This window comes from Nesoenas mayeri (genome assembly GCF_963082525.1).
Source record: "Nesoenas mayeri genome assembly, chromosome: 5".
NCBI classification, from domain to species: Eukaryota; Metazoa; Chordata; class Aves; order Columbiformes; family Columbidae; genus Nesoenas; species Nesoenas mayeri.
In genome coordinates this window covers 49,299,978-49,322,450 of record NC_137548.1, presented here as the reverse complement: position 1 = coordinate 49,322,450, position 22,473 = coordinate 49,299,978, and the positions used below count along the sequence as shown (strand labels likewise).

Genomic DNA, 22,473 nt, shown 5'->3' with positions numbered 1-22,473 from the left:
GTAAGTAGTATTACAGATCATACTGTTTCAGGTTGATAAGGCAATATTAACAGCTTTAAAATATCTATCTGGAAGGACATGCTGAAAACTCAGACAGCTATAGCTTCAAGCAACTGACAGACAGCCTTATGATTCAGACGCTGTACTGCACAAATTTGAGTCATGAGGCTCCTGATACCACTTCCAGGAGAACCTATTAATTAGAAATTTCATTGTAACAGTTGAACATTAAATTCCACTCTGGATACCTGCTATTGAGCACACTTCCTAATAAACCATGACATGTTGTTAGTCTAACAGACATCAGCTAATTTTTGAGGCTGCAGAGACTAATTTTGTTGTAGCAGGGCACTTAAGTTATTTCTACAACAATACTAGCAAAAGTGAGTTGAAACAACCAAATCCAAGTAACAGAAACCCACCGCTTCTCTTGAAGCAGCTATATGTACATGTCCTCACATTTCCAACTCCTTTTAGAGTCATACCACTAAATCAAATGAAAGGACATTCAATATTATTTTCTTCAAGCATAAGATCAATTTTAGAATGGATGAATAGAAATTCTAAGATTTCAACAATGAATTAGGGTAGCACTTCCCGAGGAGGACAAGATTCATTGGTACTGCAGCCCAAGCTCTTTAATCAGTAGCTGTATGCAGACAAAAAGTAGGTATTTGTGTCACACTATCCCAAGGCACTGGCAATTTTAGATGTTATTCTTGAAGTCTTTACTTTTTGTTCTACTAGGCCATCTTGAATAGTTTAATTATAGTGTCAGAAGGATGACAGTAATTAACAGAAGTACAGGGTGTTTCAAAAAAGATGGAACCAGTTTTGAATCACTATATCTCTGCAGCCATGAACTGCCCATGAACAAAATTCTTACCACTCGAAAGGGTGGGTAATCCTTTATGGTAAACCACTGTAAATTTCTGTTTTTGCAACATGTTGCCATCATGAAATATACTGCTTTGAAACTGGGTCCATCTTTTTGAAACACCCTGTATCTATCTAACAACATCCTGTCCCATGACACAGAAAACACAAGCAAGGAAAAACCTAGAAAAATTTTTCTTTTAGGGCTTTGAATACAGATCAGATAGAGGACAAAACAGGAAGACAATATATCCTTACCATCCAAACCCTCGTGCCTGCAGAAAGTTTGCCGTGTTCAGCGAACATCCAACCATGATAGGAAAGCAGCATTTTTAGAGAGTAGCGCATTGTGACAATAAGGGCAACCCAAAGCCCTGTGCCAAAAAGTATTCCACTCACGATGTTCTGTGTTTGGTTTGACATACATCCACTATTCAAAACAAAAGCCAGTATGTGTCAGTTAATGTCACTTTAAGTTCTAAAGAGAATCTAATATTGCAAACCAAATCTAGTGGTACTACAGACAGGTATTACACAAGCTCCATGCCTGTTTAACCCTTTTTCATGAACTCCTTTCCAAACACCCTCTCACGTGCCAACATGTGCCAGTTAATGTCAGTTTAAGTTCTAGAGAATCTAATATTGCAAACCAAATCTAGTGGTACTACAGGCAGGCACCACACAAGCTCCATGCCTGTTTAACCTTTTTTCATTAACTCCTTTCCAAACATGCTCTCATGCAGCAAGATCAAAAGCCCCAGAAGTTAGCAAACGTGCTTTCCAAATATCCATAAAACAACGTATTAATACTGGTATAACAACCAACCTATTTCATACCCTCATACATTTGCTTACTGGGCTTACTCTGTCACAAACATACTACTCAAAACCTGATACACTTGAACAGGATTATCTTTAAGAGTAGCTACAAATAAAATTCAGTTCCTTTAGAGGAACTGTAACTTTGCAATCTACTTACGTTGTATCAAGTGTTCGGTTGATTTTTGCTATTATTCCTAGAGAAGGATCGATTTTGGCATACATTGTTGACATCACACCCACAACTACAATAAGCCAGCTAGATGGGCTAGCAGGATAAACGCCAGTGATAATTCCATTCTGTAAAGAAAAGCCTTCACATAATTTTCTCATACCAAAGTGGCTGACTTCATATTACCATGGAAAGAAACAAAAATCAACACAGTTAAGTAATTTAGTTTTAAACAAGAAGTTAAGATTATCCAACATTTGCTTATGTAAATTTAATTCAGGAGTAGGGAATGTATTTACTCAAGTTCAACCACTACAGAAAATTGTCACAATGATACAAAGAATTAAAGGAACTTTTAAGGTCTTTTTTAGACAACATTGATCCTGCTGCAAATCTTACTAAAAATACTGAAATTAGCAAACAACTTTGGAACAAACAACAATTCAACAATTCCCACTTCCACCAAGTTAGGCCTCTCTTAAATGAATACATGACAAAAATATTCTGCTGAACAAGACACCGAGAACCAGAATGAAGAGGGCTTTTATATAATTTAAACAGTCCTTCTCATAGCTTTATAAGATTTTATTATGACTACAGTTAAAAATATCTTTTTGAAAGAGATTTTTAAGATAGCCTGTAGCTCATCTACTTTGCTACTAATAAAATAGATTCTTAGCATTTATGATCCCATGAACAAAATAATAAATTCACAACAATCTCTATTAAATACCTCATTAGAAACATTACTACTTAGCATAACTCATACAAGATTAGGTTTAGGTAACTTTTTCAAAACAGCATTCTCCTTAATTTGAAAATTTAATTGTGGCAAAGAATTCGTAAACATACGTGTAGTCTTGTACCTCCAAGTGTTGTGACACTAAAAATCACAATTACTTATATCTGACTTATGCTAAAAGATTACATAATTACATGATATATATTATGACATGAATGAAGTAAATTAAAGCTATTGTTTATTTCTACATCTATTTCATCTTTCTTCCGTAGAATAAATCAAAAATACATATCCTTTTAGTCTTTACAGTATCACTCAGTCTACCTTCCTCAGCATCCCTTGTCTTAAGCAAAACCCACACGTCTTTCACAATAAGGAACTTTATTTGCCATGAAGGAAAAAAAAAAAAGTTCTGCCTAAACAAAAGTTCAATAACTCTATAAAACATTGAATAATCCTCATATTTAGTGGACTTATGTAAAATACCTTGAATCTGATGAACTTTTTCTTCCATGAATGGACACCAGATAGGTAAATTTGTTTGAGTGCCTCATGGCTCATTCGCAGGTCAATCCCATCTGGAGTTACTGTAAATTGAAAAGCTACTGCTTGATGAGCTTCTGCCATTTTCAGAAAGAGTTCTGTCAAAAAGCAAAGTTAAAAAAATTATTTCCCTTTTCTTTAAAGGAACTAGGAGCTGGTCCATTTCTAGCAAGATACCTTCTACACAGTAATTTTGGGAAATATTTCCTAGTATACCAAATTTACATACAGTACTTTTCTCTTTCTTATAGGCTATGCTTATAGTTGGAGAGTCCAGTATGTTAATCTATGTACCTGTTCTAACAGCCACAGATGAAAGTGGAAGCAGAACACTCTCATGTAATGTGGGCCTTTTGCCAGGACAACAGTAAGCTGAAAATGGTACATATGTGCAATATATAAAACTTCAGAGTAGAGCAGAAAATTAAGGCCATAATATTTAGAGAAAGCATCTTGCAGGTACATAGCCTCTCATTCTGTAACAATAAAGGAGATTCAGAAAACGTGTTTTGTTTTGTTTTCATTTTGAAACAAAAGGTATTAAAAGTCTGCAAAACAAAGCTGCTTCTGGCCATATCTTCCTGTGAATTTATTTTCACTTCTTAATATCAAGCTGATTAGTAATTAACAGCAATAAGGCACTATAGCCCCAACTATTCGGAGCTGAAGAAACCAAATCACAGCTGTCAGAAAAATGACCTTCACATAAACAAATCTGAAATTAAGATGAAATTTAATTGAACTGCAGCTCAGTTTAACTACCCAAATTAATATCAGCAACAGTGGCAATATAGACAAAAGAACATAATAAGGAGCAGGCATAACAAGCTCAAATTAAAACCACTGGAAGTTAAAACAGAAATGTAAGGGTGATTCTGTTTACATATTTATGTCTCAACTCTGAGGATACAGCCAATTCAAACTGAACTGTATGCTCTTATTTATCAGTTTATCTCCATAGCTACTTTATTCCCACAACCAGCATTTCTATGTAAGTACCCTTCCTTGGAAGTTACCCCTACTCATCATTAATTCAGACTGACGTCATTTTAGCATTTACGATCAGAATTTTTGCAGACAGGCTCTATGCATAACATTGAAATTGTCCAAACTACACATTCCTGACTTGTGCTTCTGAAGTCTTTTGTTCACATTAATTTCCTGGCATATCAAAACTGCTGTGCATAATCCTAAAAACAACACCGTCTTAGAAGGCAGGTAGGTAGAGGAATACATAATCCCACACGTAGGTCAGGATTCAAGCGCAAGTTTTCACTTCACATTTTTACTGGTACAAAACCCGTTATCAAGTGTTTTAAGGTGGCACTGACATTTCTATTTAAGCAAAACCAAAAGAAAATACAACTACTTCATGCCTTTTGAATCCTAAAGGCTGAAACAGATGTTTCTTTTGCAAACCTGAAGCCTAGATTTTGTAATCGAACTTAAATTCTGGTAGATGTTCGCTCCCAGTTGAAGAGCATATGAGGGCTATCCAGTGCAGTTCAGCTGGGCACGTCAAACAGTTTATTATGACTGTAGTGCTGCTCCTCTTGTCTGTAAATATTCTACTATGCCAAAGTCCTCTGGCACATAAGGAAGGGGTACAAAGGTGTGTGAGTAGACAACTAGGGAATATAAGCATTGGGAATGCTGCAGTAATAGTAGGCTTAGGAAGCAAATACATAATACAGAAAGAGAAGGAGCATTAGGTAGAGATCAATAATATTAAATGCTGTTGCGTAGCATCTAGTAAGGTTGCTGACAAATAGGCAGTTATGGTTTGCAATATTTAAAGTGCCTATCCCCAGATCAGCCTCAACTTCTGCAATACAACTACTGGTACAGTGGCTGATAGTAATTCATAGATCTCCCAAATCCATCAGCCACCGCTCAAGTTATAGAGCCTGAGTTCTGGGTGAATCAGGCTTCTGGGTTTCCAGAAGGGTAGCTAAAGCTCACAGTGTCATACAGATAGTATGAAATCTGATCTATGCAGTGTCTGATTCAGACAAAAAGAAACGAAATCAGTTTTGAACACCAGACTCAAAACCTTTATGACAAGCCCTGTATGTCCTAGTAACAACGGCAATTTGTCATACTTAATGGCTCCATCACTAACAACTGCTATTTGTGGTACTTAATGACTCCATCACTAACAACTGCTTATTCATCGGGCCCTTGCTGTAGACAAGTATCAGGAAGTCAAAGTTAACTGCCCATCCATCTATTTAAATTGTGCATCATCAGTTCAACATTGAGACCAAAACTGCAAGAGAGCAGTAAAACAGACAGGCAGCTGTAATACATATTATACCCTGGGGTGAATAACGTTTGCAAAAGAGGAAAGAACTCAAAGTAAAGAATTCATCATATGTTTAGCATCCTGTTAAGACTAGGATGGAAAAAAAACAAAACAAAACCAAAACACAACACAACAAAACAAAAACCACAACAAACACCACCAACAAAAAACCCACCAACCAAACACAGACACACACAGCAAAAACAAACATATTCCCATACAGAGAACCAGGCATCTGAATTTATCTCAAGAAGGGCCAACAGGTTCTCTAGTTCACTCATGGAATTTTATATTCTGGAATGCCAGTGTTTTAAGCACCTGATCAACTATTTTCTATTACCCTCCAACTCCTCTGTGACTTCTCAGCCTGGGAATTTGTAACTACCCTCCTCTCTTTTTGAAGAGAAAGAATTTCAGGAACCCTTCCCTTCTTAGGCACATGCATGTCTACTGTCCAAGACAGAAACAAATTATAAATAGCATTCATAATAAACAGTCAATATTATATTTTAATGAATTAAAACTTAGCATGATTATAAAATTAAATAAGCCTCAATAAGGAAAATATTCCTTATGCCCAAATGAAGAAATATTAATCCAGCAAGAACTAATCCTGAATCAAGCAAACAAGCCCTGAAAACAAAGACAAGTCTAGTTCTAGAACTATATTACTTGATCCTAAGATGTGAAACAATCAAATGGCTTGTTTCTTTTCATATCATTTTCCTCTGCTTAAGAAAACTGTAAGCCTTTAACACTGTTCTGAATTATGATGCCTGAAGTCCAAAGACTTCCTGAAATCTCTTTCTTTGAACGGTTATTTTCCTCCTTAAAGGCCAACTCAGTCATAAGCTGCTCTACACTTCCCCTCCTTTGCATTCCTCTGCTATCACGTGCTTGCTAGCAAAGTAGGTAAAAGGGCACAGGCCAGAAGAGCATGCGTTAGACTTACAAACTCCAACTTGCCAGTGTTAGTAAGGCAGCACCCACATCAGTCAGCTAACTAACACTGAAACAGTAACTTCTTCTAACTTGAGGCATTTTGGTCAGCAAAATATTTCTGTACAGCGTATACTAATTAACCTAACTCCCAACAAAGAGCCATAAACAAGAGGTTTTGACTTTCTTAGCCATTTACCCAAGTTTTACTTAAATGGCGGAGGGGGGGAAGGCACAATAATTTCTAAAAGTAATCTGAAATGGCTATTTCATTATTTTCAGTATTCTCTCATAATGTTAGTGTATCTCAAAACACCTTCTTGTCCCTTAAAACTTTTTTTTTTCCTTTTTTTTTTTTTTTCTTTTTTTTCTTTTAATTAAAGAAGAAAGCTGCTTATTCCTTGCTCTTTTCTGGTTATACTTCAATTCAGACACGCTGTAACAGCTGCAGATGTTTCTCTTCATCCCTTTTCATACGTCTGCTTGAGTCAATAAAAACTTACCACATTGTTTTTCCATTGTTATAAAAAAGTACAGCTAAGTTGGACATCACTTTTAAGTCAAGACAACACATAGCACACTAGAAGGCCCTAATCCTTGATGGTCTGAAAAACTACCCTGCTATGTCTACTATACATAAAGCCTCCTCAGACTGTTGGTTTTGCAATTTCAGGATATTTACAATGCAAAGACCAAGGTTCAAATTGCAGACTGCTCACAGACCTTATTGTTTCAGGTTGCAGACACTGAATGAACTCTGTGTTAGGGCTTATAGGTTCCTACAGCCACAGAAGGAGATGAGGACCTCAGATCTGGAAAATTTTAAGCTAAAAAGAGATCCCATGTACAGGATGCTTGCATTTAGTCAGTCATGCAAGAAGTCATTTGTGGTTGGTAATGTCTCTCTGAAGCACATAACACAACACCTAAAAGATAGCAAAAGAATTACCATGTGCATCTTAAAAAGCACCAAGCCACGATACAAACATTAAATGTATTGTAATGTGTTGCATAAAACACCATGAAGCAGTTACTTTTAGAAATGCTATTGAGATGAACCTTTAAGTTGCTGTAGATTTCGTGAGCTGTATATGGATAAAATGATATTTCTAAAAAAAGTAAAGTTACCACCTCTACTTCACAAAAAGCAACTCATCTGCTTTTAAGGGGATATCCATGTATGACAGACTTTCTTGTCCACAACACCATGACACCTCTTATCTCAGAACTCATCTTAGCCACTTGCTTCATGCAGATGCAAGGTACCAAAAATAAAGCAATGAGAAGCATCTTGTCACATAGATAGTGTCTTCTGACTCCTGCTAAGTTCCTACTAACAAGTTTAAAAATAAAAAACAAACAAATACAAACAAAAAACATAAAAAATCCACACACACAAAAAAACCCCGAACAAAACAAATGAACCCTCCCCGCCCTCCCAAAAACAACCCCAATACAACACCTTGAAGAATTCATTGTTCCTTTCTTAAAATAAACTCACAACTTCAAAATTTTCCTTTCTTAGAGTAAAATCACAATCTCAAAATTTAGCTTAGTGTTCACGTTTCAAATAGGAATAGAGACTGGTGAGAGAAAAGAGTGATACTAAATAATTTACAATAACACTGTTTAAGGAAGTTTTCAGGATGGGAAAGGGAGAGAGATATCAGTTGAAAGTGCATTAAACTGAATTTTAATTAGGAAACATACTTAGAACTATACAAGATTTCCATTTAAAGCTAAACACTTTGAACTCAGAGGGTCTTGGGAAACCAAGCAAGTGCCCCAATGTCTTTCTCTGTCTCCCAACCAGTTTATTTCAAAGAGAAAAAGGAAAGGGGGGGAATTCCATTTACATCAACATGCAGAGCAATAAGAGTTACTGTTTGAATGTTACAAGCAGCCGTACAGAACAGGAAAAAAATTATGGAGCTCTCATAAGTTCTTAAACATTGAAAACATTGAAGAAGTTTTATCCAGTATTTTATTGACCACACATCAGATGTCCCTTCAAGAGATGAGCTTGCTACAGCTATTAGAGGGAAACAGACAACCAAAAAACATGTTTTGACACTTTAGATCACTGAATTATAAGAGTCTGTGGACAGACTTAATGAAATTAGAGCCAGTGTTAAAACACTAGAACACCTACGCTGTGTTTGTGCTAAGACAACGATCAAGTATTTCCTCTCACCTGTTTAAGCTGTTAGAGAGAAATTTGCATTTTTCACTCTCCCAGAAAGCCTAAAGTATGAATGTATTTTGTTCTACACAAATCAATTAATAACTGTTTATGTCCAAATCTGTTGATTTCATACCAGACAGTAAACTAAAAGCAAGAGAATTGCAAACACAGAGATGTCCATCCAAGTCACTTCATGCATTATTCCAAATTTCTCTTCAGATTTCTATTATTGATGCTCCTGTCAGTCCAAGCATTCAGTACCACCTACACAAAGTAATTCAGATTACTCTATGGCAGCTAAACAGTTTTGGGCTCCCCAGTAAAAGAGAGAAATGAAACTACTGGAGAAAGTCCAGTGAAGAGCCACTAAGAGCACTAAGGGCTTGAAGCATCAATCCTCTTTTTCACACAGTTTTAACTGTATACCTAGCTGAGACGATTTATGAAAGGATTTTAAGGAGATTTTAATAATAGATCTGCTTCAAAAAATAAACTTACTTTAGAACACTAAGGCCTGAACAAGAAACCCTGTGCTTCAGGTGCTTTCAATGAACAGAACACCTGGGAAGTCAAACTGGTAGCAGCAGTCAAACATTCAAAAGGAGAAAGTTTTCAGCTGGATTTTGCAGCATAATTTTTACAGAGATTTTAAAATAATCATGTGAATTTTTCAACACGATTCCAGTAACTTTGCCCTCACTAAAAAGCACCAGCAGGCCACTGTACAAGGTTTTTGAATATATGTTGGTATTTTAAACACAACTACAATTTCCAATGAGAGCCTGCAAATCTTAAGGCAGCAGGTAGACTTCTGGAGCTGACCTTAAGTGCCATGTGTACTGTAGTGACACAGTGGGAAAAAGTACAAACTCCTAATAAAAAACAAGCCCTTGGAATTTAATGTTACATATCTAGAGGAAAGCTTGACTGTTATTATTGCATTAAGTAAACCCAATTATCAATAGTAGAAGTGACTTGACTTCAATAAAGTGTTTTCATGAGGTCTTCTATAAATGCAGTAGCTTCAGACACTGAAGTATATGCTGCACAGCAGCATCCAGCACTCAGTAATTCAAGGGCTCATCTGCTCTTATGTAACTGCCTCCCCATCGTTATCTGATATAAAAACCAAAATGCTAGAGGGTCAATTAAGTAAGGCAGCCAACCAGAGAATGCAAAAAATGCTTTTACTCATGTGCTCTTTTAATGCACAGCTGGACAAAGTTAAAACTAAAGCTACAGAAAAAGCATTCAGTTCAACAGAAATCCAAACAAAGATCAAAGTTATCTAGAGTTTTATGCCTTTCAAAGGAAATTCAGGTTTTGATCTGTAAAATCTTCAGTGAGCAGTATGAAATATACAGCTCAAACATTTAGACATCTGACTAAAAAGACTGTCCAGTTTCTCTGGTATCTGTTTCTTGGATATTCTGCTAGGTAATGCCACCTTCTTGCACTGCATACTATACTTCTGCAAAACCTAACAAGATATCAAAACTTTGGAGCACAGAGCTTATTCGTATTTCATCTGATATTCTGCAAGGTGCTGACTTCCGAAGTTATTATAGAGATCAACCAGACACTGTTATTCACTTGAGAATTTATATTTCTAAACAGCTTCCTTGCATACTAACCTCCAATAATACCTAACCATGCTTCAGCATATATAAAGAGACATAGATACTTACTGCTCTCAAGTCTTACCAAGAACTCACCTACTTTACAATAATTAATCATATTCTACAGATACAAAATCATTAAGAGAAACCTGAGAGGAGTGAAGCCAAATCATTTCTGTGCAATAAATACTCGTGCAGATTAAATGTACTCAACAGGGCTTCTCAGTTGAGCCTAATGACACTGCATAGAAACAACAGAAACCAAAGAACAACCCTCCTTTAAAACTTGAATGAACATAGCATTCAACTAATTATCATTTGATCTGATGAAAACAAGGGTAAACTGACAGGTTCTCTCATGCCATTTTACTTGTGACTGACACATGGTAAAACCCATTTAAGCCTCCTAAAAGCTGAATCTGTTGTTTATCTGGAAGTTCTCTTTCATAGGGGTCCCAAAAGTAAAATTCCTATGCCATGACTGAAGTGTCACTTGCAGAAAGACAGTTGCCTCTCCTCCAACTGCCATTGTTTGACATGTCAGCATGTAAGGGTCAAATTCTCATCTTTGGTTATTGCTCATCATTGGCTCCAATATCTCCCACCCTCTTACCTACAACTGTCAGCTGTGGTCATTTGGAACTGCAAATGTCTTAAAGGATTTCTCACATCTGAAAAATTAACAAATGCTGTGGTTGAAATCAGGGTGGAGAATTGAATACATGTATTTGCCCAGGTACAGCAACATTGGGACCTGCTGCAAACCTCACTCACAGCAGACAGTTTGAAATGAAACAGCTAAGGAGTTTGCAGTAACTTGCTGTCCCACTAACAAACCTATTAGCTTGTGTCCTGTCCTCATCAGTTTTCCAAGATCACCTGTGGGTGAATATGACCTACCCTCTGCACATATCTCTTTTGGAATCTTGGGCCAATTTCTTCATTCACTCCCAGGTGGTAAACTGGAGCAACGGTCATAGGGAAGAGATAGTAACAAACAGATCAATAAATTATATGTAAGCATACCTGAACAGCTGTCTTCCTTAAAAGTGGCCTTTAGATCTGTTTGTCACACAGAAGTCTTCTGCCTGGCAAGCTCAGCTCAGCTGGAATCTTGAACAGGTTAGGACACACCAAGAGGCAGATTCATTCCAATGCTGCTAGCTCCTAACAGACATTACACTGCAGCAATGGCAAACAGCCAGTTGTAGCTCTGTAACCAAAAGTCAAGAAAAACAGTTTGAGCTTTGATTCACGTACAGCTTTCAACCGCTCAAAGGGATTGGACCAGACTGGAACCACTTTAGAAAAACTGATGGCAATGGAGAGAATCATCACAAACAGCATTTCTGAAACACTGTTTTCCATTACACTGGATGAATGTATCATCTGGATCAATCTGTCTTCATTTAAGAGGTCTGAGACGGTGAGGAACTGTGGAGGGAAAGTTCACCTGCTACCCACTCAGTCACTTCTGAGGGCTCAAACTAGTCATCATTACCAAGGTGATCTCGGTGGCTAGACTCCAACCCGAGTTTCAGCTTTCAGCTTAAGACATGTAAGTGTTTGCCTTCACGCTTTAAACTCCCATTACAGTCAACAACAACACAAACAAACCACAAACACACACACACATGCTTCACAACTGTAATTAAAACAGAAACCTCTACAACTGTCCTGTTATTGTTTTTCCCCCATATAGCCTAGGACATACTATATTGTTCCTAGAGGTTTTAGATTATTCTAGTCTCTATAGCAATACACATTATATTGTACACATCCCAACAAGCTGCTTTCTCTGACCTTCTACAACTTCAGCATAATCTTTCTGAGTAAGAGATATGCATACAAAATTAAAACACTGCACTGTTATCATACCATGCAGAAACCTCCCCACTCCCAAAAAATTAGGCTCTAGGATCTAGGTATTTCTTTTTAGTACTGCTGTAAAAGACATACCTAGGCATTTAGATTATACAAGTTTTACGCCTTCTCCCTCCTTTTCAGGTAATGAGCTTCTGTGCTCATATAGTAAAGAAGAGTTATCTTCTCCATAATAACAATTATTTCTGGAATGGCAGGATTTTACAAGACATGCAAAATGGACTTTGGAAATACAGGAAGATGGACAATAATGTTTGGTGACCAAAACCAAACTGAATGGATTGCTCTCACAATACTTCAATGGTAATTTACTGTATATGGGTGAAAGACTGAAGAACCAGTTTCAAACATTTTATTAATATTTAAATTGACCATTCAAATTAAAGTTAATCCAGGCTGGGAAAACAGAGGGATGCTTTTTCAGTCATTTGGATTTTGTCTTTTCTGAACACGGGGAGTTCAAGACTATGATACAGCATCCTGCAGGACAAAGACGATGGGTCTGGAATAGTAAAAAAATACAGGGGTTTGTTTGGTTTGTTTGTTTGTTTGTTTTTTAATACAAGCATTCACTTAAGTTGCCTTTTACTAAAGATTTTCCAAAAGCAGCCCTGCAGTCATGCTCGGATTCAACATTCCGATGAACCCTGCATGCAGCGAACAGAAACATCCTCCCCATCAAACACACATCTAACCGCCAACGGTTCCAGAACTTGCAACTGCGCTGCTCCATCTCCGCTCCTCCCGACTCCCACCCCAGAACATGGGCAGATGGCCGGGCACCTCCAGCGCCGCGGGAAGCCCTCTGCGGGGCGTGCCACCGCCCCCTGGCGCTCCTCCCCTCTCTGGGTCTGCTCACGTGATCACCCCCGAGAAGTGGGTGAAAGGTCGCGCCGCCGCAGCGCAGGCCAACAACAGCCAGACCTGCAGTATGGACAGCCCCGCCTCAGCCTGCCGGAACCTCCGAGTGTTCCGGGTTTTTCTACGCGGGCGACGAAGACACCGCCACGCCAAACAAGTTTCCAAAGAGAAGGACCGCAAGCAATGAAAGAAGCAAAGTATATCAAACCAGAAGAAAAAAGTGTACTTAGCTTGTGCAACTTAGCAGTTTCTGTTCTGCTTCTCGGTGCTGAAAAGCCTCAGTTGTTTTGATGTTACATTTTTCTTCCAAGCAAGAATAACGTTTTCTTCCTAAAAGAGGCTCTTAAATCGAAACTGTAACACCCCTAAATTTTAATAAGTCCTCAGATAAGTTTATCTTTCGAACTAAGTCACAGCTATGACAGAGCCTGAAACCTGTGTAATCACGTAAATACCTACAATACCACCTATGCAATTATAAACTGGTAATTATTAGTTTATATCAGTATATCGATATGTTCACAACAGGAAAACAGCATGCCATTTACCACTAGAGACTACATTACTTTAATCATATAACATCCACTCACAATAGTCAGAAAACACATAAATGAGCTTGTAGATCTGGAAATTTAAGAGGTCAGACACTCGGGAAAACAACTGTTTAAGGAAAGGAGAGTGAAGGCGTTCTCAGTGCAGCACTCCTACAAATATGTGATAGGTGAGCACTTTTCTCTACAGGCATTTCCTCTAAACTGCAGAGTGTCAACAGTCCGCTCAGTGCTGACAAACTGCCAGATAAGAGCAGAACAAGTTATTTGTCTTGATCCTACTTCGCACTTTTTTCAAAAAAAGGTGCTTTCTGCTACAAATCCATCAACACTAGTAAAGATCCGTTATAAATTAAGTGATATTTTAGGTCGATGTTTCGATTTAAACCAGAAAACATAACTCCATGGAAGTTGTGCGAAAATGAGGGCAAGAAAATGGCGTTCCAAAATGTTGCCAAAATCGTAATCTACCCTTTGCAACAAATCTAATTAACATTCTCATCCAGGAAACCTGCCATGCCACAAACAAATTGTAACATCTTCTGTTTGCTTTTATTTCAAAAGCAGATTGCAGTGACTGCAGTTTTTTATGGGTTTAAGAGCAGGAGCATATGGACTAGCCTCTCTCTCACACACACACACTTTAGTTTATGCACACTTGAAAACCCACCACGGATACCAAGCCGCGTACAGAGCTGAAAGTCATCCTGATAATGGGTCAAAGTAGATTCACTAACCTGTGAAGCTGTGCATCACTAATGTAGTCTTCACTTACGCAGCGTAGATTTAGTGAATCTCCTCGTGTAACTCTGTAACACCGCTCCCCCGTCTTCATCCCCTCCCTCCATCCTGCTACCTTATCTGCAGTAGTAATACACTAATCCTCAAAGCAGAGGGAAATGGGAGCAAGGTGCCAAGGAGACCTTGCCTTTGCGGGTCGCTCCTGTGCCCGCCCGTGTGGGCCCCACCGCGTCCACCGCCAGGGAGCAGACTCACTCCCACCACCTTCCCTGCACTTACACCCTTTCCTCCAGCAAGGATAAGCATCGCTTAAGAAACAGCACCCGGTGCACGCGCACATTTACCACAGAACTCTGTGCTAGCCCTAATTAAGATAATAATTAGACTAAAACAAGACCAACCGAGCCCATCCGCCTGACCTCACTCTCATCCTCGCTCAGCCTCAACGCCCTGTGGGCGCGTCCTGGATGGGAGTAGGGAGAGGAAGGTATGAACCGGCAGCCCGCAGTGAATCACGCGGACACAGAACACGGCCCGTCGCTGTCTCTTATCCAGGTTCCCCTGGGACCGCCGGAGCCTGCTGCCTGCAGGCGGCAGAGCTAAAACGACCCGCTCTGGGAAAGCCGGCGATGGAGAACCTGTGCCCCACACCTGCCCAAGGCCCGCTGTCGGCGACTAGACCCCTTTCCCACTCACCAGGTGAGAAAACAGCGATTATCAGCACTCAGGTGGGGCAGGCCAAGCTGAACTGCAGCGAGCGGCAGCGAAAGCAAGAAGCGAATGAGACGCCGACCGCTCCCTTACACACCCTGCGAGAGGCAGGATTGCCACCCGCTCCCCCATTGGCTGCGAGCAACAGGGGGTGGATGCCGGATGGGGCAGGGGAGAAGGCATAGGGCGCGGCCCGTGTGGGCGGAGCGGAGGCGGGCACCGATGGGCGGGGTGGGGTGGATTAGACTGTGTGATTGACGGGGAGCTCGGGGCCGGGCCAAACCGGGGCTCAAGGTTGGGATACGCTGCGTCGCGGAGTCACAGCGGAACACGGGCCTCCGCGGTCACACAGCCCTCCCGGGGAAGGAAGCTCCAGGGATTGCATCCCCGGGTGTAAATGTGTGAGAGAAAAGGTGCACCTCGGGGAAGCACTGTGCGTGGGGAACCTGTTTGGGATGCAGCCATGGACCCAAAGTGGCCTCCCAGGGAAGGACCACCCAGCCTACTCTGCTCCAGCAAAAGCTGGTATTTGAAGGACGCATGTACACTCAATCCATCTCAGCAAAAGTAACTGCATTCTTTAGAAAATGCAAAATCATGAAATTAAAAAACAAAAAAAAAGCATATGTGTCAGTCTCAATTTGCACTCAATTTGAAACTAATACTTTTGACGTTTTGAAGTACTTTTGATTCTTATTTTCAGTATAATGTTCATGCCGAAGTGAAATCTATCTGTTAGGGAATAGACTGCCTTAGCTTATTGACTTATTTGGTGTTCTGGTTTTGGTTAAAACAAGACCAATTCTCTGTTAGTGAATCATCCTTTCAGCTAGGTTCTTCTAAGTAACTTCATTTTTCTGAAGTTGGCTGCATGTTTTATGGACAGTGTTTGCTCCAGAGCAGTTAACATCCAATACTAAGAGTTTTACTGAGCTAACAGTAGGAATGGTATGCAGAAAAGGCCCAGGTTTATCTTTCATTGCTATAGCAGCCAAGGTCACTGATAAATTTTGTATATCACGTAGAGTGAGAGAGTAGTACTTGCAGGGAGCAGCAGACAGAACAGGTGACCCAAACTTACCAACAAGGTATTCCATGCCATACACATCATACACAGTTTAACAGCTAGGAGGTCATGAATGTCTCATTCTCTTGGTCCGTGGCTGGTGTCTGAAGAGGACCCTGCCTGTCGTCCTGACTCAAGTCTGCACATCCCTGAATCAATTTCCTGTCTATTGTGTTGTGCAGTCCAGAACTTCCTGATGTCTGCCCTGCAGCCATGGGTGCAAGGCCAGACCCCACCGTGGTGACTTGCCACAGCAGCTGCACTACTCTGGGAAATTCAGTATTGGTTTTGTATATTTTGCATTATTTTCTCTCATTATTAATATTATTAGTAAAGCTTTTTTAACTTTCCAACTTCTCCCTCCCTTTTCCTCCTATTCCCTTTACTGAGTGGGGAGGGCAGGAGTTAAGAGAGCATATGCCACACGTAATTGTTGCCCTGCAATAAATGGTGACATTTGGTATACTGCTTCTTATGGAACTTGTTTAGAATCTGCTTATCTAGAATTCACGAAGCATAAGTAAGCTGTGAACCTCTGAACTTTCTGCTTTGTTAAATAAAAAGGGCCAGAGAGTCTTCAAGCTAGAAGACAAGGGGAGCTGCACCCTTGGAGATGAGTAAAGAAGCAGAACAGCACCTAAGAGAAGAATGTTTTGGCTATTACCAAGAACTTACTTTCTCCAGCTGCAGGTGCAAAATAGCAACTGAAGGTGAGAACTTTAATTGACAGTCCACCTGATGAAAATTAAGAGATCTAATGAAGAATGGGGAAACCCCAGACTCTAATTTTGCATTTGTCCCAGAGTGACACATGTGGGGTAGAAACTTGGATTGTGAGGGTATAATTGTCCAATTTTTTTTTCTGCTGAGGGCCCCTTTTCAGGAGGCACTGAACTTGAGCTGCTCTATGCCATACCTTGCAAATAAATTATTTATTTAAGAAGAATTTCTGGAATTCATTATGGAGTCTCTGCTATGGGAAACCTAGGGAAAAAGAACTTCTCAAAGGTATCTGAGCAGTAGTTGCTCTCTTATTGCACCACATATTTACACATTCAGGTGTGTGTGCACCTGTGTGCTTGTGTATGGATGCATGTATGTGGGAGGGTGATGAACATGTGTGGGGGTGTGCACACACATGTGTGTATATGTGTGCATGTATGTTGGTGCACAAGCTTGTCAATGTATGTGGACACATACAAGGAACAGCTGCCAGAAAGGCTCCCACACAGAAATCAAAACTGCAAGTTATTGCTGGCAATCACCTTCCCCTAGCAGAATCCTCACAGTCTCATGAGCACTAATGCTCTGCAGTTAAGCTACAAGATATCCCTCACTCAGCTTGTCATATAGCAAAAGAAAGGAAATGCCTCCCAGGGAGGTTGTGGAGTCTCCTACTCTGGAGACATTAAAGACCTGCCTGGACACCTTCCTGTGTAACCTCATCTAGGTGTTCCTGCTCCGGCAAGGGGATTGGACTAGATGATCTTTCGAGGTCCCTTCCAATCCTTAACATTCTGTGATTCTGTGTGTGAGTTCACATGCGTGTGTGTCTCATGGTACAGGTGCAGAAGCATGTACAAGTATGTCGGTGTATACATGTTGGGGGGTGCACAAACATAAACTTATATATGGGTGCATTTTTTTTTTTTTACAAGTGTGGATGTATGTGCACACATGTATGTGGGTGCATGTTTATAGATGTTTGGATATGTGTGCACAGGTCTGTATGACTCTGGACACGCTTGTGCTTGTATGTGGGTGTTTGTGTATACACATGTGCGTTTGTGCAGACATGCCTGCTAGAGAAGTGGATACATGTGTATACATGTTTGTTTATGTGGCTATGTGAGCACTGGCATATATGTGCATGTTGATGCACATGAGTACATGTGCACACTTGTCCGTGTGTTTTGATGCATGCATATACACAAATATGTGTTTGTGCACACGTGTGCATGTCAGGGGAAGCAGCTCTGCATGCATAAGGCCGTTTGGAAAAAAGGGTGTACCTGTATGTGGGTGCATCTGTACAGAAGTGTGTCTATACACGTATGGATACACATGTAGTTGCACATGTGGGGAGTGTCTGCACAATCATATGGGTGCATGTGGCTAAATGTGTGGGTGTGTAAACACATTTCCATGCATGTGACTCTGTGGGTAAACACACGTGTATGTTGTCGCATGTCTATAAAAGTGTCAGTGTGCACACATGTCAGTGTGTGTAAACATGAGTGACAGCATATGTGGGTGCATTTGTATGCAGGTGTGGGTAGGTGCGTGTGCATGGTCTGGACAAGAATGTATGTGGTTATGTTCACACACGTATTCATGTGTTTGGAAACCTGTTTATGTATGTGGCTGTCTCTGTGTGATAATGCATGCGCCTGTATGTAGATGCTTGCATATACAAGCTTAGGTGTGTGGATACATATGCATATGTCCAATCACGTCCATGCATGTCTTTGCATGTGTATATGCATGTAACTCTGCACGTGTGTATATGTGTGTGCACACAGGTATGCATGTGTGGGCAAATTTCTATAAATGTATGACTGTGTGTGCAAATGTATGAGTGTGTGTACACAGGTGTGAGTACTAATGTGTGTGTTTATGTGTTTGTTTGTATACATTTATGGATGCAGGTGCACGCATTTGGGAGTGCTTGTGTGCACACCTGTGGGGGTGCATGTGTATACAGATGTGGCTGTGTGGAAAAGTGTACAAAGAGTGTATGTGGTTGTGTGTGCTTTCATGTGTTGCTCTGTATACACCTGTGCTTTCTGTCTCCGAACACTTGTGTATGTGAAATTGGATACCTGTTCATAATAGTTGAGTGTGTGCAATTGTGTGGACATGCTTGTACATGGGTATACAAGTATGCACACAGATGTTTGTGTGCACACGCTTGTTTGAGAAAGTAAGTCTGTGTGTATGCACCCATGGGTATGTATTCATGTTTGTGTGTTTTGAAAGAGGTTTTTGCGTGTGTGGCTTGTGCCTGTATATAAATATGTAGCTGGTTCTGTACAAGTTTGCATGTGTCTGGAAATAAGCATCTGTGTATGTGGGCAGGTGTATACACATTTGAGTGTGCACACATGTGATGGTCTGTGCTCACAAGCATTTTCCTACGTGTGTGTGTACACATGTCCATGGAAACAGGTCTGTACACAGGCTTGTGGCATTGTGTATGAATGTGCAGATGTGTGTGCATGTGTGTTGGTGCACAAGCTTGTCTGAGTATGTGGACACACAAGGAACAGCTGCCAGTGAGGCTCGCATGCAGAAGTCAGAAAAGCAAGTTGTTGCTGGCAACCACCATCCCTTGGCAGACTTCACAGTCACATGAACACTAATGCTCTGCAGTTAAGCTACAATATATCCCTCACCAAGCTGATCATACAGCAAAATAATGGAAAAGCATGAGTTCACATGCATGCGTATCAGGGCACACGTACACAAACGTGTGCGTGTATGTTGGGGTACCGACATGGGGTGGGTGAGCACAAGTAGACACGGACATGTGTCCACACACAACCACACAGAGGTGAGTCAAAACACATGCACTTGTGTGTACACACCCACAACTGTGTGCACACTCTCCCACATACGTGCTCGCATTTGCATATACACCCCCGCATATAAGTACAAGTGTGCCCGTGTCCCCACATTACAGTTTTCTTTAAGCAAAAATAAGATCCTCTTCCAGGAAGAGGCTCTTGAATCAAAACTGTAACACTCCCAGATTTTAACAAGTTCTCAGATCAATTTATCTTTCAAACTAAATCACAGCTATGACAGAGTCTGAAACCTGTGTAATCATGTAAAGCTACATTTCCCAAGCCAATAGAGGTGCACATCGTACCCACCTACAATACCACCTATTCTAACTGGTAATTATTAGTTTATATCAGTAAAGCAATATGTTAACGAGAGAAAAAAAAAACCTGCTAATTACGACTGAAGACTACAATAATTTTCTAATGTAATATCCATTCACAGTGGTCAGAAAACACATAAAAAGTTGGAGATCTGGAAGTTGAAGAGGCCAGATAAACAATTATGATTTCCCGTGTAAGGAAAGGAGGCACTAAATCTTCCCCATTCTCAATGCTACACTTGTACAAATACGTGATAAGGAAGCGAGTCGTTTTATCTACAGTAATCTCCTCTGGATTGCAGAGTTTCAACAGTCCTTTAAGTGCTGACAAGTTGCCAGACAAGAGGAAGAACAGGTCGTACTAGCATAGATCCGTTATAAAGGAACTAATTCTAGATGTTAATGTTTCTATTTAAACCAGGAAACAACTCAAAACATAAAAGAGGCAAACAAATGGAGTTCCAAGATGCTGCAAAAATCATAATCTACATTTTGCAACAAGTTTAATTAACATTCTCACCCAGTAAGCCTGCCATGCCATGAAAAAATATAACATCTGTTTGCTTGTATCTCAAAAGCAGTTTGCAGTAACAGCAGCTTTTACAGGATTTATAGCCTGCAATCACATATATATGTATACGGACTAGCCTCTCTGTCTCTCACAAACACACATAAAAATCTAAGTATTTAGTTTACGCACACTTCAAAACCCACGACAGATACCAAGCCGTGTACAGAGCTGACACTCGTCCTGGTAATGGGTTAAACCACTAACCCGTGAAGCTGCTCGTCACCAGTGTCGTCGTCTTTTACGCGGCTTAGATTTCGTGCATCTCCACGTGTAACTGTAACGCCGCTCCCTGTGCCCTCATCCCCTCCACCCACTCTGCTCTTTTATCTGCGGCAGTAATGCATTAACCCTTACTCCCACCACCCTCCCTGCGCTTACACCCTTTCCTCCAGCAATGATAAGCCCTGCTTAAGAAACAGCACCCGGTGCACTCGCACATTTACCACAGAACCTTGTGCTAGCCCTAATTAAGATAATAATTAGACTAAAACGAGACCAACCGAGCCCGTCCGCTTGACCTCACTCTCGTCCTCTCTCACCCCCAATGTGTTGCGGGTGCGTCCTGGCTGGGAGCGGGGAACGGGAAGGGCGAAGCGGCAGCCCGCAGTGAACCACGCGGACACCGAAGAACATGGCCTGTCGCTGCCTCTTACCCCAGTCCCCCTGGAACTGCCGGAGCTCACTGCCTGCAGGAGCACCAGGAAAGCCGACAGTCAAGGACCTGTGTCCCGCATCAGCCCGCGACCTGCTGTCGGAGACTGGATCCCTCTCCCACTCACCTAGTGAGAAAACAGTGATCACCGGCGCTCAGGTGGGGCAGGCAAAGCTGGACTGATGCGAGCAGCAGCACAAGCAAGACGCGAGACGGCAACTGCTCCCTTACACACCCAGCGAGAGTCAGAATTGCCCCCCGCTCACCCACCAGCTGCCAGTAGGACAGTGTGCGTGCACGACACGCAAGGAAGCACAGAGCGCGTCCCATGTGGGCGGAGCGGAGACGGGAAGGGAGGTAGGTACTGATAAGCGGAAGAAGGGGCGGTTGGGCTATGTGATTGGCAGGTAGCTTGGGGCAGGGCCAAAGGGAGGCCCTGGGTGACCCTGTCGGGAGAGGAGGGTCGTGAGACGTAGCAGCCTGCTGACACAAGGGTGTGCGTGGTCTCAGCTGTCGCAGGAAAGGGAGCTCCAGGGTTTTAAATGTGTGGGGGAAAAGGTGCAAGGAAATCCAAAGAAATAAAAATAGTCAGTGACAAGTCACATTTATTTGTGCCTCGGCAAACTGAAATAATTTCATTTTATCACAATGGGTAGGGAGCTCTTGAATTAAATGCATTCAGTAATCTTAAGACAGCCCTTCAAGACTTCCTGGCTTCTGTATATGCAACAGGGCTTCTTTGTAGCAGCTTTTCTTATCCAGTACTCCTATTTCTCATTTGTTTTACTTTTCTCTATTTCTTAACAGATTTTAAAGATGGCAAAGCACTATTACTGTAAATAGGGATCTGCTCTGGACACCTGTCTATCTCCAGTGTGATTTTGTGTTGTTCTGTTTTGGTGTATCTTTTTGAATTAGTTCAGTTTCTCACATTGCTTAAGTCAAGCAGTTTTAATATAATCAAGCCATTCTTTTTGTTGTCTTGAAACAGAATTATTCTGCTATTGGAGTTTCATTTTTCAAGATCTTCAGAGTACAAATGTATTGGGTGAAAAATGGGGCACTAATGTTTTTCAGGAAAAGTTAAATTTGTAATCAAGTAACCATGGGCACATCCCACTGATATTTTCTAGAAGTGTCTGAGCATCTTTTATGGAAGAGTCCAAAATAAATTGACACCTGCATGCTCAACGCACCACTTTCCAAGTAAGTCATTGTCTTTCCAGTTTATTTTTAATACATATTGACTGGTAAGAGCAAAATGAGTACTACCGCCGTGGCATATAGTTGAGATAGCCTTGCTGTACAAGCTTGTTAGAGCATCCTCCACTCAGAAAAACAGGTCAAGAG

General features: G+C 40.8%; 1 protein-coding gene across 5 annotated transcripts in view; it reads right to left on the bottom strand.

Annotated features, from left to right (window-relative positions):
* Positions 1-21,417, bottom strand: part of CPT1A (carnitine palmitoyltransferase 1A) — a 53,995-nt gene extending 32,578 nt beyond the window's left edge. Inside the window, exons 1-5 of one of the 5 annotated variants that reach the window (XM_080345381.1) lie at positions 21,251-21,417; positions 11,227-11,413; positions 3,096-3,250; positions 1,856-1,995; positions 1,135-1,306 (exon numbers count right to left, since the gene is read on the bottom strand). In XM_080345381.1, the coding sequence (XP_080201507.1) occupies positions 1,135-1,306; positions 1,856-1,995; positions 3,096-3,236 (453 nt within the window). In that variant the 5' untranslated portion in view covers positions 3,237-3,250; positions 11,227-11,413; positions 21,251-21,417. Of the gene's footprint in view, positions 1-1,134; positions 1,307-1,855; positions 1,996-3,095; positions 3,251-7,119; positions 7,276-11,226; positions 11,414-12,159; positions 12,286-14,933; positions 15,038-21,250 lie in introns of those variants that run through there. The other 4 variants (XM_080345380.1, XM_080345382.1, XM_080345384.1 and 1 more) reach the window with 4 other exon arrangements.
* Positions 21,418-22,473: the final 1,056 nt, after the last annotated feature.